Raw genomic sequence first — 16,597 nt, forward strand, 5'->3', positions numbered from 1 at the left:
CGGCTTTGACAAAGCCTATAGTATATAGCTCACCTGCTGGCTTCATGGCTTCAGACTTCATGTTATATCAAGAAAGAGTCACTATTTAATCATGTGCTTCGATCATATGCGTTGTAATACTGCAATGTGTAATTATACATATGTGATATCAGATACATCATGCATAGCTACACCAGCAGAAAAAGCGTTCGATTTTCTACCACTGTAAAACGGGTAAATAAGAATGCGCAAAATGGTATTTTAACACTTATATTCAATTCACAGTGATCTGTTAAATGTCATGTAATCAAACTAATCGCGTCCCATTTTCCTGAAATAGACGTACATATTATACGCCGTGAATATGGCCAATGATGCAAACGATAGACTCCACATTATGACCCCTTGGGTCATCAAAACAGTCAATGCTAGCTGTATTCCGTCACGTCCCGGAAAAGGTGTCGCCAGCTCCATAAATCCAAGCCTGAATAACAGGCATCGCGTTGGCATTATAGCAGGAACTCTCGGTTCACAAATATCCTCACCTCATTACCATCATTGCTGGTGTGATAACCATAATTGGTGAGACGGTACAGCAGACAATAACAGAGAGAAAGAAAAATACGTAGCGGAAGACGTTGTGCCAAAATGTTCTGATCGCGTGTTTCCGAAATTTGCGCGAAATCACCTGTATTATGGAAAGATCAGTATATGAAATATTTTTAACGGTGGGTGGGCATACAATATAATTCGCTTCCGTGGTAATACCATATCCTAAATATCAAGGTCTAAAATTATCCGTCGATGAGAAAATCAACACCCGTTTGGTTAGATATTCCATATAATACCTATGTCCCTTCTGATAGTAGGCACGTAAGATAGTTAGCAGGATATATTGGGAAATTTTACACAATTTGCTTATACAAAATCGACGATAACTTTAGTGATGGTAGAGCTTTTCACCAGCAAGCCATCATGTATAAGCAGGGCCGTAACAGCACTTCGTCAGCCCCCCCCCCCAAAACGTTGGCCTTGGGCCCCCCATGGGGTGATAAACCTAACTTCTGGGGGGCGAAGCCCCCCAGACCTCCCTTTGGCTATCCGCTTTTTGACGCTATTTCACATCTCCACTGGGTGTCCGTTAGGTCAGACAGCTCTTCCCGCCTAGACGCGCGAAGCGCGAAAAATTTCAGTAATTCAAGAATGTAATCGGGCGATATGATCGGGAATTACATATATATTGCTATAAATTTTGATCCTCTCTCTGCTCACGTAATCAGATTTACCGGTAATAGAGCTGAGCGAAGTCTGTTTTAAAACATAGGACCGCCCAATAATAATTAGACATCTTCGGGCGTATACCCGTTGGCAGGAACGAAACAGCACTTCGTCAGCCCCCCCCCCACACACACAAAAACTTAGGTTTTGGGTTCCCATAGGTTGATAAACCGACCCCTCATCACAGTGTGCACTGTTTAGTGAGCCAGCTCGAAGCGCGAAAATTTTCGATAATTCATGATACAATCGGCCAATAAGATCGGGAATTGCATAATGCATATATATTGCTATCAATATCTTGTCCTCTCTGCTCACGTTATCAGATTTACCGGAAACTGTAGGGCCCGTAAATAATAATTAAACATCTTCGGGCGGGCGGACCCGTTGGTATGACTTCGTTACATGATTTTATTTCGTGACCTCCTGTCTGCTATATCAAAAATATAGAATCACTCTAACGTACTAAACTAAAAAACACCATTTCAAATTGGTGTTTCTTCACTGGCATATATTTTTTTCCTGCTGGATGGTATTTGTCTTCTGAGGTTCAGATTGCCAAGACAGGAACATATGGCGCCAGTCATTTAGGCGCCTATGGACAATTAAACCTATTATTTGGTATATATAACGAAGTTTTCGGTCTGCGTAAGGGTAGTCCGTTTCGGCCAAGCTTTTCGCGCTGCCGATCGTTCTGGCACACTTCTTGGAGTCGCATGTAATAAGTCCTAAATCATTATATATCTTGGTGCGTAGTGGCGTGTTAATGGCCAACGCCGATATGTCCATTTCTATAAATCTTGCGTGTTTTTTCTTGGGGGAAGAGTACCAAATAATGAAGATATTTGGCAGCTTAAAATCGCACGCAGCGCGAAAAATTTTGGAAAAAATTGCATAAATTTTTCAAAAATACTCTATAATTTATGCTAATTCACGAAATAATTTGGGACCCCCTTCGAGCTCGGCCCCCCCCCAATTGGGGGGTTTGGGGTGCGGCAGTTACGGTGCTGTGTATAAGATTAGGCCATGGATAAACAATTCAATATTGTCAACTAGAAAATTTTCAGCTTTTCAAAGTCAAATTCAGATTAAAATTAGAATTGCAGCTACAGAGTGTTTTCCAAATTATGTTCGAACTAGAATTACTAAATTTGCAATATCTTTGAAATTGAATCAAATTCTGAATTAGACACGAATACCACTAAATTCAACTTAAGATCATACCAAATCAGAGTACGTTGTTATAAGCGTGGCAATGGAATATGTCGGTGCACCACAGTTGGCTTGTTTAGCCCTGTACAGTTCTCCTGTAGCATTTTCAGGCAAACCAGAAATTAGATTCGAACTAAAATTAGAGCATAGAAATATTTCACAAATTAGATTAGAATTATATTACCGTTATTTCGCTCGAACTGATCAAACCCCAGTAGGTCTATATCTATGGCCGTACTTAACCGATTGACTGGCCCCATATATTGAATCGGGAGTTCTCGTTGGAAATTTTAAGTCCACGTATCGACGTGATACATTTTCAATATCATAATTTTCGTGTATCGCATACTTTTTGCAACTAGATGAAATGACTGCTGTTCGAAAGTATTCTCACCACACATAAAACGATGCCACCAGCGACTCCATCGAGAATCTTCGTCAGTACGGAAATCAACAATACTTTAGTCAGTCCGTCGTACAGCCACCACAGAGGTTGCATACCCGAACAATCCCCGTCTTCAGCGCAATGCCAACACCTGTATATGAATTCATTAAACACACCAAAAGTTCTTTTGTTGAGCTGTCAAAATGAAATCGCCACTGACTCGAATCCCGTCTTTCCGAGATGATAGGAAGCCGAGTGGACACTCAACGCGCCGGTGATTAGCTGTAGTGGCATGCAGGCCAAGTTCATGACAAACGCAGAAAGAATATTACTGTGTCCTGTTACCAATATCACCAGCCTGCAATAAGGGATAATCTGGTTATGTGGCATATTAGAGCTTTGTGCGGAGCTATCTCTATAAATTAGTGCACTGTCTTGGAAGTGAGCAAAATAAAGACTGCCACGTGCAAAATTTCTTCGTTATATCACAACCCGATGGTGCCGAATGCAGTAAATTACGAAGGTGCAGGGCAGGTTAGGGTGTTTCCATCCTAATTGTGTGTCAATTTGAGGAAAATAGTTCGAACCCTTGCTCGGCCTAGTTTCTATGTGTCGCAGGTTTATCTGGGCTCCTCATCGCTGATCCCGCTGTACTAACAGTGTCTTGAAAAGCCCAGAAACACAGTAAGCCACGCTGCAAAAAGTCGGCATCCGAGACCCGAAGTTGAATACATGGGAGAGTGCGATGTAGTGTGAAGAGTGAAATGAAAAGTAAGCGATTACGAAGAAATTGAAGAACGATGCAAAGAAAAAGTTGAAGATACTGAAAAGACAATGTCATTGAACTGTACATTATCCATGCCGTGGTGCACAAGGCCTAAAAAGGCTATAAGCGCCACTGAAATGCCTTGAATTAATTAATAATAATTTGTGGAAAACGCGCAGCATAGGACAGGTAGGCAACCCATACGTGGTTTCTGGTGGGAGACATGGATGTACGTAAAAAGGCCGATCTAGGGCTGCACTTAAACAAATAGTGTTTTAAAACAATGCTCTTTTAGAAAAAATGTGTTTGGTTTTCGAAATTTGTATAATCATGCTATAATTGTGTAAATACTTTCCATAAACACGTGGTATGAGCCTACGGACGATTTCCGCCCTATAGATAGTCGACATATGCGATATGGAATGGATGAAACCGTCGAAATCGTGGTCGGTTCAGCCGCTATAGCACGTAGTTATAGATCATTGGTACAGAATCGATGTTCTTATTGACTGCATGATGATGACCGTTGACCGTAAAATTGCTGCATGACGATGTAGTTTTGGTTATATATATTTTTGGTCTGTTGATGACAGGGGTAGGAGGTAGGGATGGTGTGAACCCCTGAAAGGTTCAGGTTCGTGTGAACGCGAACTTTTTGAAAGGTTCTGTGTGAACAGAGTTGAGTGTAGAATTGAGCAGTGTGTAAAACGAGTTTCTATACTTGCTACCGATATTACCCCATTAACAATTTATACAGCAGTTATAGCCAACACCCCAATCGCACGGCTTTGGTTTTTATGATACAATATACATATGAAATCAAGATGGACCCCGTACGCCTGCTAGATTTTTTACATCAAACAACGATATCAATTTCATTGATTTGTTGAATTAGCATCATTCGCGGACTTACACGCAGTGTATTTCGCTCTTGATGTTGTGCGAGTGCGGGTTAAGCTCACAGCAGTGAGTCACTAAATATTCACAAATGGAAAGTTGGACATTTCGAGCAAACTTTTGTAACAAGGCAAGTAAAATTTTTCAGATTGTCTAGGTGCATGCTCGTTTAGTGTTGATTTTTTATGCTGCCAACGCCATTGATAGAGTGGCCTGCAGTTGAAATGCAATAAATTTCAACCAAAGATGCTATAATGAAGTAGAAAATGTAATATATGAAAAAGTTCACAGTGCAGAACCTACCAAGGTTCATTTGTGAACGTGAACCTTGAAGTTACTGAGGTTCACCCACAGAACGCGAACGTGAACCTCACGTTCACACCATCCTTAGTAGGAAGCCTTTTTCGTCAAAGAAGCAGTATTTACAAGGTTATGATCAAGTCACAAGGCTCCGAGTCACAAGTCAATCTCCATTTTATAGTTTTGACTCGAGTCAAGTCCGACTCCAAGTCAGCGAGCAAAGGGTCGATTCCGAGTCATGGTATTAGGACTCGAGTCCGAGTCCAAGTCATTGTGTTGCCTGCTCAGTTTCCTGTTTAAGTCTTGTTAAACCTACTTTTTATAACTCTGTTTGGTGATATCGAATAGTTCGCATTCATAATATACAAATTTGCCACACTTTTAGCAGTTTCTGGATGCATTTTCAAGTCCCAGTACCAATACACGAAATCCCATTAGCGTGGCTACTTTACTATTTTTCGAAATTATAATGAAAGGTCCGTCTTGGCCGTCCGAGTCTCGAGTCATGCGCAATGACTCGAGTCAATGCACAAATTGACTCGAGTCGAGTCGAGCCATCAGAAAATCGTGACTAGAGTCATTACAACCCGGCGTGTTTCCCCTATATTTTCAAGTGTCAATGTCTATTCACTAGAACGTCACAGTTGGAGATTCACCACGTCAATGCCAAAAGAAAAAACAAAGAAAAAACAATAAAAAACACGTTTCGAACCAGGGCTATGTTTTGGACATGTTTGCTTGAAATTGGTTTTTATTTTAAATGCAATCAAGGCCTATACCTAAACGCGTATTTAAATAGACGTCCCATCATTTCGCAGCACATTCGTTTCACACTCTGAATAAAGGTGATTAAAAATAACGAAGGCTATTAGCTGTATTTACTGCTACGAATAAGATTGATAGAATACATATCCGGAAACATATTTCCATGAGCATTAATAATACATGGCACCGCCATCACTCACATACGCTACGAGCAGCATTAGAAGGACGCCGTTCAATACCCGCGTTACGTACTCCAAAAGAACAAGTGCTCAATGTTCACCTGGTCAATATGCATAAAACGAGCGAGGGAAAAGATCCTAGAATGAACACCGGTTCGAAAATATCAACCGTAACGTGCCGATGGGCTTCTAATTCGTTTGGGGCTTCGTCGGTCCTCATGAAACTAAGTACTACATCGACATCTGCGCACGATGTTTCGTTCTGATTCTCGGCTGTTCCTGTTGAGCGTAAAGTGCGTTAGGATTAGTCTTTCGAAGGTGTCGGAATGCGGTCATCCAAATAGAAATCCATATGTATAGATCCATAGCAAGTCAATATATGAGCCGTAGCAACTCCAGACTCCCGATCTCTTGTTTGAGGTTTATCTACAGCAGGGACGCTGTTCTATCAGACTTGGACAAATAGTAAATTTCCGAACTTTCCAAGTTACATTAGAATTAGAACTACAGCTACACAGGTTATGTGCAATTAGACTATAGCATTAGAATTAAAGCTACACAATTTTCCACATTAGATTAGAATTAGCATTATATCTTCACAATTTGGTTCAAATCATATTATAGAATTGGAATTACCGAATTCGCGAAAGCTCGTTAATCGAATCAAGCTCAGTTCATACTTGCCTATGATATCGTGGGCCCCGGTTCATAACAAATCAGATCTTATACTCATCAGAATTATAATGGCAAATATATGTACATCAAGCTTGGTTCGCTTCGCACTATACCAGGAGCGGGAAACTTCTCCAGTCGGCGAGCCTTATATGGAAAAATGAAGTAGGGGAGATGTGGTACCGATGAGACACTGGGACCGGAAATACTTGAAAAATTATCGGTGATAATTACATGATTACGGTACGCGAATTTCTCGACAATGGTATGCCGGCAGAATCTTTCCTCACATGCAAAAAACTTCGACCTGCGTGTGGTATGGGGTCTGTGACAAATGATTTACGTTTTAGGGGGTGTAAAGTAAATTTGGATCGACATATACATTTTTCTATATCACCTCCCAGACTAACAAACCCGCCATAATTTTTGATGTGAAGTATAGGGCTTGTATCAGGATATATAATGGCACATATTTTTTGAATCAATACCATCCTTGAGTGGACTATTTTCAATTTAATTACAATATTTATAGGGTGTTGGACCTACATGGTACCGTAGCCAAATCAAGCAAAATAAATGGACAGCAACAACAGAAACACACCTACATATATAGAGGCTATAAATCACAGTTACCTGTGGTATTTTATCGCTATTACATGGTATTTGAAAGTCAAAATGTCGATTTGCGGGTATAGTATGTATGTGGCATTAATTTTTGTAAGTTTGGGCGTAAATCAAAACGTGATTTTATTATCAACATTTTAGTTGATGATATCTATTTTATTTTTGAAGGTGGCGACGAAACATTGTACATTGACTTGCTGTAGCTTATATTATAGTACGCAACAAAACGAGTTGATAAATTTGAGTTTTTGAGCGTGTATCTCATAGGTCCCATGGTCGTGTGCCTTTGATACGTTCGAGCAACAAATTTTATACGTTTATAAATATTTTTTGAAAAAGGCGGATATTCATGTAACTGTACGCGATAGATAGGTAGAGCTTGTATCGAAGTGTTGAGGCAGCAAAAGATCTGCTATTCTCGGCTGAAGCTTTGAGGGCCAGAGATCATTTTGCAATTTTTGATCCGTCGGTACCACATCTCCCCTACTTGGTGGGCCGGATTCGTGAATCGATACATGAATCGCTTATTTATCAACCTATACAAGGAATAAACGGATTTAATTTAACTTTAACCATAGAAACCAAGAACAATATTGAATGAATTTATTAACGTGTAATAGGCTCGCTAGCCTAATTCATTAGCTGTTGAAGTCAATGAGACATCTGTAATCGATTAAAGTTGTCAACAAGTTCTTTGAACTCTGGCTGCATGTCAGTAAAGACTGCACGTGAACATCAGTTAGATTGGAACGCAGCTATGTCTTGGTACTATTCAAAGTCGAAAATATTGATCGCCAACGAATGTAGTTTTATGGCCATATTTATCAGGATGGAAAACTTGGATTCATTATGAGACGCATGGCAATAACTATTGTGTTCGTGCATGGCCTACTAGGTCATGGTCCGTGCCGCCTTTAGATATATAATACACTTATATCAGTTCAAATATCACTTCGATCCGTTTTTGGGAAAAGCGGATTTTAGAATAGAATTAAAATGTGAGGATAGAGACATTTCACAAATTATATAAGATAATTAGAAGAAGAATTAGAGCAAAGAAACATTTCACGTTTTATATTACAGTTAGATTTACAGCGTTTCGCGCTAATTAGTCTATATAGACAAGCAGACTTATCTATAGTTGTCCAAAGCTGGCTGTCACCTTTTAAAACTCCATCACGGTATTTCCGCGCATTGTGAACACCATTGTCCGTCGCCAGATTACGATTTTCTTTATTCTGCATTGTCGGATTTCTCGATGATATCCATTTTTCTCCTCGCTTATAATTGCGCAGCGCGATACTGCCTTGTTCCGCGCCCTCAGCGCGAACTTTTTCCAAAATCTCCGCCGTGTGGTTGTAATGGTCGGTGCACGTTATGTAGAAAGCCACGTCGCTCGAGAACGAGATTAGCGGGAAGATGACGCAAACAAACGTTACGAATAAGCTGAAAACCCACGAAAAGGTGTCGGCTTTGTTTTCTCTTCCGGGTTGACAAATCCAGTATGGTACGATTCGAAGCTCTGAAATACACAAAGAAAAGTGTCAGAGAAGCAGATTTGAACAAATTAGATTAGAGTTGGAATTATAGATACACAGTTTTTCCAAATTAGCTACACCTCATTTTTTTCGAATTAGATTAGAATTACTGAACTGGCGAAAACTTGGACATTGAATGAAGCAAGGTTTATATCAAATGGGAGCTCATTCTCATAAGATGGGTGACTTATTTTTACCTAAAAAAACGGAAGATTGTGACCTAAAAAAATGAAAATGTTGATATTTTTTGACGTTAAAACCTAATTTTGACAAAGTTTTGCCCTCAAGTATGTAAATTGGGCGTTTTCGCAAATAATGATAGAATTGTGCTACTTTTCTTCATTTCTGGTTGAAACTGTCCGCCCTTACAAAGTAGCCTGGCCTGCAAAAAACTTTGTGACTTGAGAAATGACATATATTTGCGTGAAAAAACTTTATTTTACCGAAATCTGGACCTATGAAGAATTCCAGTAGTTGCATTAAACATTATGGTACAAATAAATGTAACAAATAAATAAATAAAGCGCATGTCACAGCTCACGAAATGACTCCCCAAGACGCAAAACAATTTACCATTTGGGTGCGTGAGAAACTTTCTTGGAAACTCTCGCACGGAAAATAGTTGAAAAAGCTAACACGACTACTTACTTATACGATATAATTCAGTATGCGCAGATACAAGTTGCGTTACAATCGCGAAGTTCAATGGTGACAGACCCGCATTTATTTGATGTGTACTGCGCAATAGTATCATGATATCATGTATTAATTATTTATTCCCGCAAGGAAACTCCGGACTGTCGACTTTTGAGGCTTAATCCAAGTAGCTTAAAACGATACGTAAAACATAAGAGAAACGCCGAAGCTTCACAATGATGGGAAAAAGTTACATCAATGTAATGCGCGAAGACATTCTTCGAATAAAATATAATATTGGTGTGTAAATGTACGGATGACGCGAACGATTGTGTTCGGTATGTGAACCTTGATATTTCACAGGTTCGTGTTCGAAAACGAGCCTTGGTATGTGGTAGAATCTGAACGCTTTTGTAAGATGACAGAATTTCCTATCGAACTGCCACGAACCACCCGTGTACCACCCCAGATAAACGATAGTGAATTATACATCTATGGGCCACGAATCCAGAACCGACCTCAGACTGAATCGAGGCCAAGATTTTAATCCAAATTATGCAAGCACGTAGAAAAGTATGGAGGTATGCACGTGCAACTTTTATCAAGCACTGCGCAAAATGTAAATAAGTGATCTAAAAAACATGCTATAAAACTATTTATAAAATGGTTCCATCTTTGAATGGATTAACAAAGAGCTATGTGATTGATTAGCCACATCACAATGTTGTCTATGACGCAATGGCGTGCAAGCTAGAAGCTCAACAACCCCTGCCAAGCACGACAGTGCTTGAGCTCTATGTAAAAAGATCGCTTGTTGTTCATATTTGAGGTCCTTCCTCATTTGACGGACGCCCGCATGCGAGACCGTCGAAAATTCCATTGTCACTGGCTACTGGGTCACCTTTTCAGGCTATTGATTTGGTTAAAGTCGCCAACACTGTGTTTTGCTGCAATACCTTGGGTTAAGTTGGCAGACCAGGGAGTTTGCGGTGCGGTATTGACTTGTTTTATGGGTTATCGCTTTGCTGTTTGACTTTTTACGACAAATCATTTCCGCACTGCAATATTTTCTTGCTGGGAACCGGTAAAAAATGTAATTTTTGGCGGTCTCGCCAGGCCGTCCGTGAAATGGGAAGATAACATTTGTCAGCTCTGCAGGAGTGCGGTTCCATATTTTGATGTCCGGAAAAGAGAACATTGTGTTGAATATCTTTACAAAACTTTCTCTTAAACATTTTGTTCACAGCAACCATAAGCTTTCAGGGGATCGCGTCATCCCTTGGGCAATATACTGTCACGGAAATAATGAAGAATGTGCTTTCCGAAAACATGGCGTGCTAAATGCAAAAATCAAGGGTCGTATGACAGTTCGCGCAGCCACTCTTTGCGACTTTCGCATATCAAAATCGTGAAATCTCTGAACTGCTAGACATGTGATTTTGCCTCTCGTAGCCCATATGAGGAAGAGTCAATATTTTATAAGGACCCACGGGAATAAACGATGTTGCAAACACGCATCTTACAACGAGAAAGTAACAGTTTAGCGTGTGGTCGGTCTGTGCATTCTACGAACATCAACGAATCACATCGATATTGAAACGACTCGAGCTGTATTCCTGGCGTTGCATTCAAACGAAATCAATTTAAAACAAACATGTTTAAAACGTATATTTATTGTTTTGTTTTTTATTCATGACGCCACGCATCTTTAATCATAGTTACGGACTTTCACGGATATCATGTACATAAATAAACCCAAGTCATGTACATAAGTATTTACCTAGATAATCAAATAACGTTTTATGTCAATCACCAAGTAATCAGTTGGAATATAATATTATCGATGTATTTTAAATCACAATTGTTTTTTGTACGGTTTTCGCCTGTAAGCTATTTAGTGCAGTTTGTCGAAAGGTTCCGGCAATGGTCAGACATAATATGTTCAATTGTTCATCTCATCTGCCCTGATATCTTTCTTTTGTTGTTATGATGTCTTGGTAGAACCTGTACCCTTGCTAATCAAGATGATCAGGAAATATATCAAGATGACTGAACAGGAAGTGAACTTTCATGCTCATGTTTGTGCTCAAGTTTTCAATATGCAGATACGAATTTTCGGACCAACTGTTTGTTGTTGGGTGTTTTGTGATCATCTAAAAAGTTTTATTTACTACATCTTTGGAGAAATTGCATGCAGTCAGCTCCTTGCTAATGTGAAATTGGAATCTTTCATCGGTATTCGAATATACCAGATACCACTACCAGATACCAGATTTAAGCTTATCGTTTGATAGGGTTACTAGGTATACCCACTTTGTTGAATCAGCGGAAAAGTATCCATTTACCAGTCAAAAGAAATGAGACGCATATGAGTATTGTTGTTAAGCCTTTCAAGAACAAATTTTACAGCTTTATACTCCTCTTTAATCTTGGTAGAATGACCAATTGATACAGGAGAATATGTATTTCCGTTGTGAAAAAGTGCTATTTTAAGGCTTGACAAACTGCTTTTTTGACAAACAAATATTTCACATCATGTCATGTTGATATTGATAGAACGACTGAAAATGACATAAGGGTTCTTCATAGTCAATTAGCTATTTATGCGCAGTATAAAATTAGGGAAAACTACGATTTTCTTCTAACCAAGTGAAATATTTAAGGGTAAATACAGTAATTTTGGGCTTTTTTAGGCAGGGTTGTAACCAAGTCACAAGGCTCCGAGTCACAAGTCAATCTCACTTTTATATTTTTGACTCGAGTCAAGTCGAGTCATTTTCAATTCCCACCGAGTCAAGTCCGAGTCCAAGTCAGCGAACAGAGGATCGAGTCCGAGTCATGGTATTATGACTCGAGTCCGAGTCCAAGTCATTATGTTGATTGCTCAGTTTCCAGTTAAAGTCTTCCTAAACCCACTTTTTTTAACTCTGTTTGGTGATATTGAATGGTTCGCATTTATAATATATCAATTTTCCTCACTTTTAGCAGTTTCTGGTCGCATTTTCAAGCCCCAGTACCAACAAACGAAATTCCAATAGTGTGTTGGCTTCAAAATTACAATGAAATGTCGGTCTTCGCCGTCTGAATCTCGAGTCAATGACTTGCTTCGAGTCATGCGCAATGACTCGAGTTCAAGTCGAGTCAATACACAGATTGACTCGAGTCGAGTCGAGTCATTTCCGTATTTTGAGAAAATGACTCGAGTCGAGTCGAGTCATCCGAAAATCGTGACTCGAGTCTGACTCGAGTCATTACAGCCCTGTTTTTAGGGGTATAAATATCTTCTGACAAAGAGCCAATCTGACAAAACTAATGTGATATTCGTAATCAGCAACCCCAAAAACCCCAGAAACGGCTCTCAGATGTGCTGCCTAAAAAAAAAATTCATTCTGTTGGCCAGTGTAATTGATAATATTGGGTAAATATGGCTCCTTTGACGAAAAAACTTCCGACTCCTGTCATAAATGGACCAAAAATATCTTTAACGAGGACTACATTGTAATGTAGCATTTTTACGGTTGACGGTCACCGATTATTATCATCATCAGAACATCTAGCCTATATTTCGTTCCGATGATCTATATATCCATACGTGCTAGCTGTTGAGCCGACGACGATTTCGAGGGTTTCAGCCATTTAATATCGTATACGTCGACTATATCGGGTGCAAATCGTCCGTAGGCTCACACTTTTTTTGTCGAAAATACTTACACAATACTTTGATTTCGAAGACTACTCCAAGTCGTTTCGACACCTTCCCATCTTTCATTGTATCACAATCTTGTGATGTATTGAAATGATAAAGTTTTTAGCAATAAATTGAATTGAATTATGCAACTTTTGAAAAAAAAATTGTTTTTTATAAAATGGCATTTGTTTAAAATACTGTTTTTGAACAAAGTGTTTTAAAACACCATTTGTTATAAATGCAACTCTATATATACGTGACCGCATCACACAATTATTGTATAATTAGTTGCAATATAAATCAGGATACGTGATACGAAATTATACGCACTGCAGAAGCTACAGTTTTGTTATAGGTGTCCGTGAGTCATTTATAAATCGATAGTGAATTAATCATCGGTCATGTTTCTGCAGATATGAGGTGGTGAAAGGTATATCACTGAAGGTAAAATAGATCGCAACATGAATTATGAATGCGTGGCACTTATAGCGCGTTCGACAGATATTGGCATAAGAAAAATGAGCCAAATCCATGGCGTGAATGATACGCAACATTGATGTAAGCACCCTTATGTAATATAAGAATACGGAAGTGAGATATACTGAGGAATGCATTGGATATACATATATTAGCACTAATCTTTGTTTTAACGTAATCCCTATTAGGCGCGCCGCATGCATATTTCATTACGATGCTCACACGAATGGCAATCGCATGCGAGGCGGATGTGGCTATTTTGCGCGTAGATTTGTGGTCTGATGTGAATTTTCGTCGATCTCACTAAAGTACAGTGTAAAACTGTAAAGGCTGGCGTGATGGCTAAGCTATATACTCACATCAAATACAATTACAGCATTATCGTGGAAATATCGTGACGAAAGTATCATCAGTTGATAACACGCATGCGATTTTTTACCCGAACTTGACATGTCCGCTTTTACTATATGCGACGACGAAAAATGTGCTATTTAATTTGCCAACGTTGGATAGATATTGTACATACTACAATCATTACCGAAACAGCATTTCGTCAACTCCCTGCCAAACGTTGGTCTCGGGTCCCCATATAGGGTGATCAACCCTAACCAGACCTCCAGGTTATTTGGTAACTTTATGTATGCGTTGCCTATAGTGCGGAGCGCGAAGAAATTCCAAATTCATGACTGAATTTTGCCGATTATATTTATGATGGCATATATTTATGATCCTCTTTCATCCCGCGTGATCAGATTTACCGATTTAGGGAAATTTAGAGCATATAACTAAGGTATAATTAATATAGTCAAAAGATACTGGAATCGCCCCAATCGTACCAGACTACACTAAAAAACTCTTCTTCGCTGGTTGCATCATTCTACACAACAGGTAGCATTTGTGCTATGGGGCTCAGATTACCAGGACAGCACTATTCGGCGCCGGCCACTTAGGCTCCTATATGGACAAATGGACAATGGCCATACACACACACACACATCGAAGATGTCACTTTCGGCCAATCCTTTCTCGCCGCCGATGTTTTGGCAGCGCATTTCGGGAAGTCGCATGTTGGTCGAAAATTGTTCGGCCTTGTTGTGTCGTAACGAGGCAAGTATTTGAAGGGGGGTGTCGATATTAAAATTAAGACACGTATATAGTGACACTGAATCATGCAAAGTGCGAATAAATTTGTGTCCAAGTTTTTGCGACTTCAGTGATACTAATTCTACTAATCTAATTTGAAAGAAAAAACTTGCATAGCTAAAATTATAATTCTGGTCTCACTTGGAAGAAACTGTGTTGTTATCATTCTAGTTCTAGTTTAATTAAAAAAACTCTGCATGATTATAATTCTTGTCTAATTTCGAACGGCTAAAATTGTTCTATTGTTGTTCAAGTCTGCACTCGAGTAAGCGGCGCAAGTAAGCGAACCTATTTGAGTGCTCCGAAAAGGTAGGGGAGCTTCGTGGAGGTACAGAACGTCTTTACACTATTGCATAGTATATTCATATTGAAACGAACCTGAATATTTTCGACTGAAACTCGTCAGCGGTAATCGTCAGCAACTATAGTAGAGAATCAATCGGAAAGAGCAGCATCAACAATCGTATCACAAAATATGGCGTCACCGGCACGAAATTTCGAATAATCGGGGCGGAGAGAGCGCTCAAGGTCAACGCCCCGATTATTCGGGATTTCATTCCGGCGACGTCATGTTTTGTGATACGATTGTGGATTTAAAATTTTCTTTACAGTTTTCTACAAGTTGCTGATGATTACTCGTGAAGAGTGTCAACCGAAAATATTCCGGTCTAATTCAATATGAATATACTATTGAATTGTATATTGAAAAAGTAGAGGTATACTCTATCACTGACCGCTTATGCGTATTCAATATTCATGCTAACTCTAATCTTACCCGATCGCTTCTTTCTCGACCCGCGCCCGCCCGCATTGTCCGTCGCTATTCTCGGCAACCCTTTCCGTATCGATTTGATCTGGTAATGTCGAAACTGATGATCCCTCGCGGGTACTGCGTCACGGGACGCGCTTGTTATGACGTCCGAGCTTCCTTCGTCGTTGGGAGTTACTTTCACCAGGACGGAACGAAGATTAGATTGAATTAACTGACTGCTCTCCGGAACCAAGCGTTGAAGGTGGTGTGTGCTACTTTTGGAATGAGCAGTATCATATTCTTTACTGCGAGGACTTGCCGGGCAACTCTGCGATCGTGCGGTTTGGTCTTCTGCCACTTGTAGAAGTCCGTGGCTTTCGTTCGCGGTAAATGCGGCATCTACATGTGAACTCTTAGGTAAACTCATGATCGTCTAGCAATCGACTACATGGTACACTGCAAATGCATGGAAAATAAGTGTGTTTACCATATTTCCACCTTATCGTATTGAGCGGTGGTTCTCAACCTTGACTAACCTGCGAAACACATACGCCTGGGTTCTGCAACCTTTCGTATGCAGCGTGCCAAAATTTCACAAAATGTCAAAATATTATCAACTGGCGCGCCAAACATCCTAAGCTTTGTCGTATTTAGCGTTTCAAGCAAGGAATCCCTCCAACCGCTTATCTGCAGCTGGCAACGGGATCGATTACGCCAGTGATTCGTAAAGTATAGGTCACGAAGGGTATAACTTTTGGTTGCTACCGCTAGTGTACGTAATATTTGCATCAATTGTATTTTGTCTCACTATGATCGATCTGCTGTGGTTGCGTTAGCTTTGGTCGTTTCCAAGTCCGCTACCATAGTCAATAAGTGACAGGCCCATCAATGCTGTTACGATGACACGGCCTGGTGATGAAAATGTGCCTGTGTTTCCTCGGCGGGTCTCATTTGATACGTGTGGCTCAAGCTGCGGATGCTGGACTATTCGGCGTGGGTGATTTCGGCGCCTGGACAGTGGACATATCAATTTCGAACGTGCGGCGGCTATTTTCTTTCAGGGTTTTATTGGCGCCAATCATTTTGGTAGCGCACACTCCGCACGTAGTAGCTTGGTCGCTTGTTGGCCGAAACGTTACGTTTGGGTAGTGTCTCTTAGCATCTAATACATTACTGTAGAACAGGGTTTCTTAAAGTATGGGTCGCGAAGGGTGTAAATTTGGGTCGCGAACGCCCAAAGTTGTTGCTAAATTTCTGGCAAAAACAAAATTTCTTCTCGCTTCGCAAGTGCTGTTGAGTACTATAGCCAG

General features: G+C 40.0%; 1 protein-coding gene across 1 annotated transcript; it reads right to left on the reverse strand.

The window, feature by feature from the left end:
* Positions 1-60: 60 nt before the first annotated feature.
* On the reverse strand, positions 61-16,384 carry LOC145433087 (uncharacterized). The gene is made up of 7 exons (XM_080310008.1): positions 15,312-16,384; positions 8,217-8,576; positions 5,860-6,037; positions 3,072-3,209; positions 2,861-3,002; positions 525-667; positions 61-463 (listed from the first exon to the last, which is right to left on the reverse strand). The coding sequence occupies exons 1-7, from the start codon at positions 15,712-15,714 to the stop codon at positions 292-294; spliced, it is 1,536 nt and encodes a 511-aa protein (XP_080166134.1). The 5' UTR covers positions 15,715-16,384; the 3' UTR covers positions 61-291.
* Positions 16,385-16,597: the final 213 nt, after the last annotated feature.

Source organism: Botryllus schlosseri, chromosome 2, assembly GCF_051294905.1.
Source record: "Botryllus schlosseri isolate E-star chromosome 2, Bs_hap1, whole genome shotgun sequence".
Taxonomy (NCBI): Eukaryota; Metazoa; Chordata; class Ascidiacea; order Stolidobranchia; family Styelidae; genus Botryllus; species Botryllus schlosseri.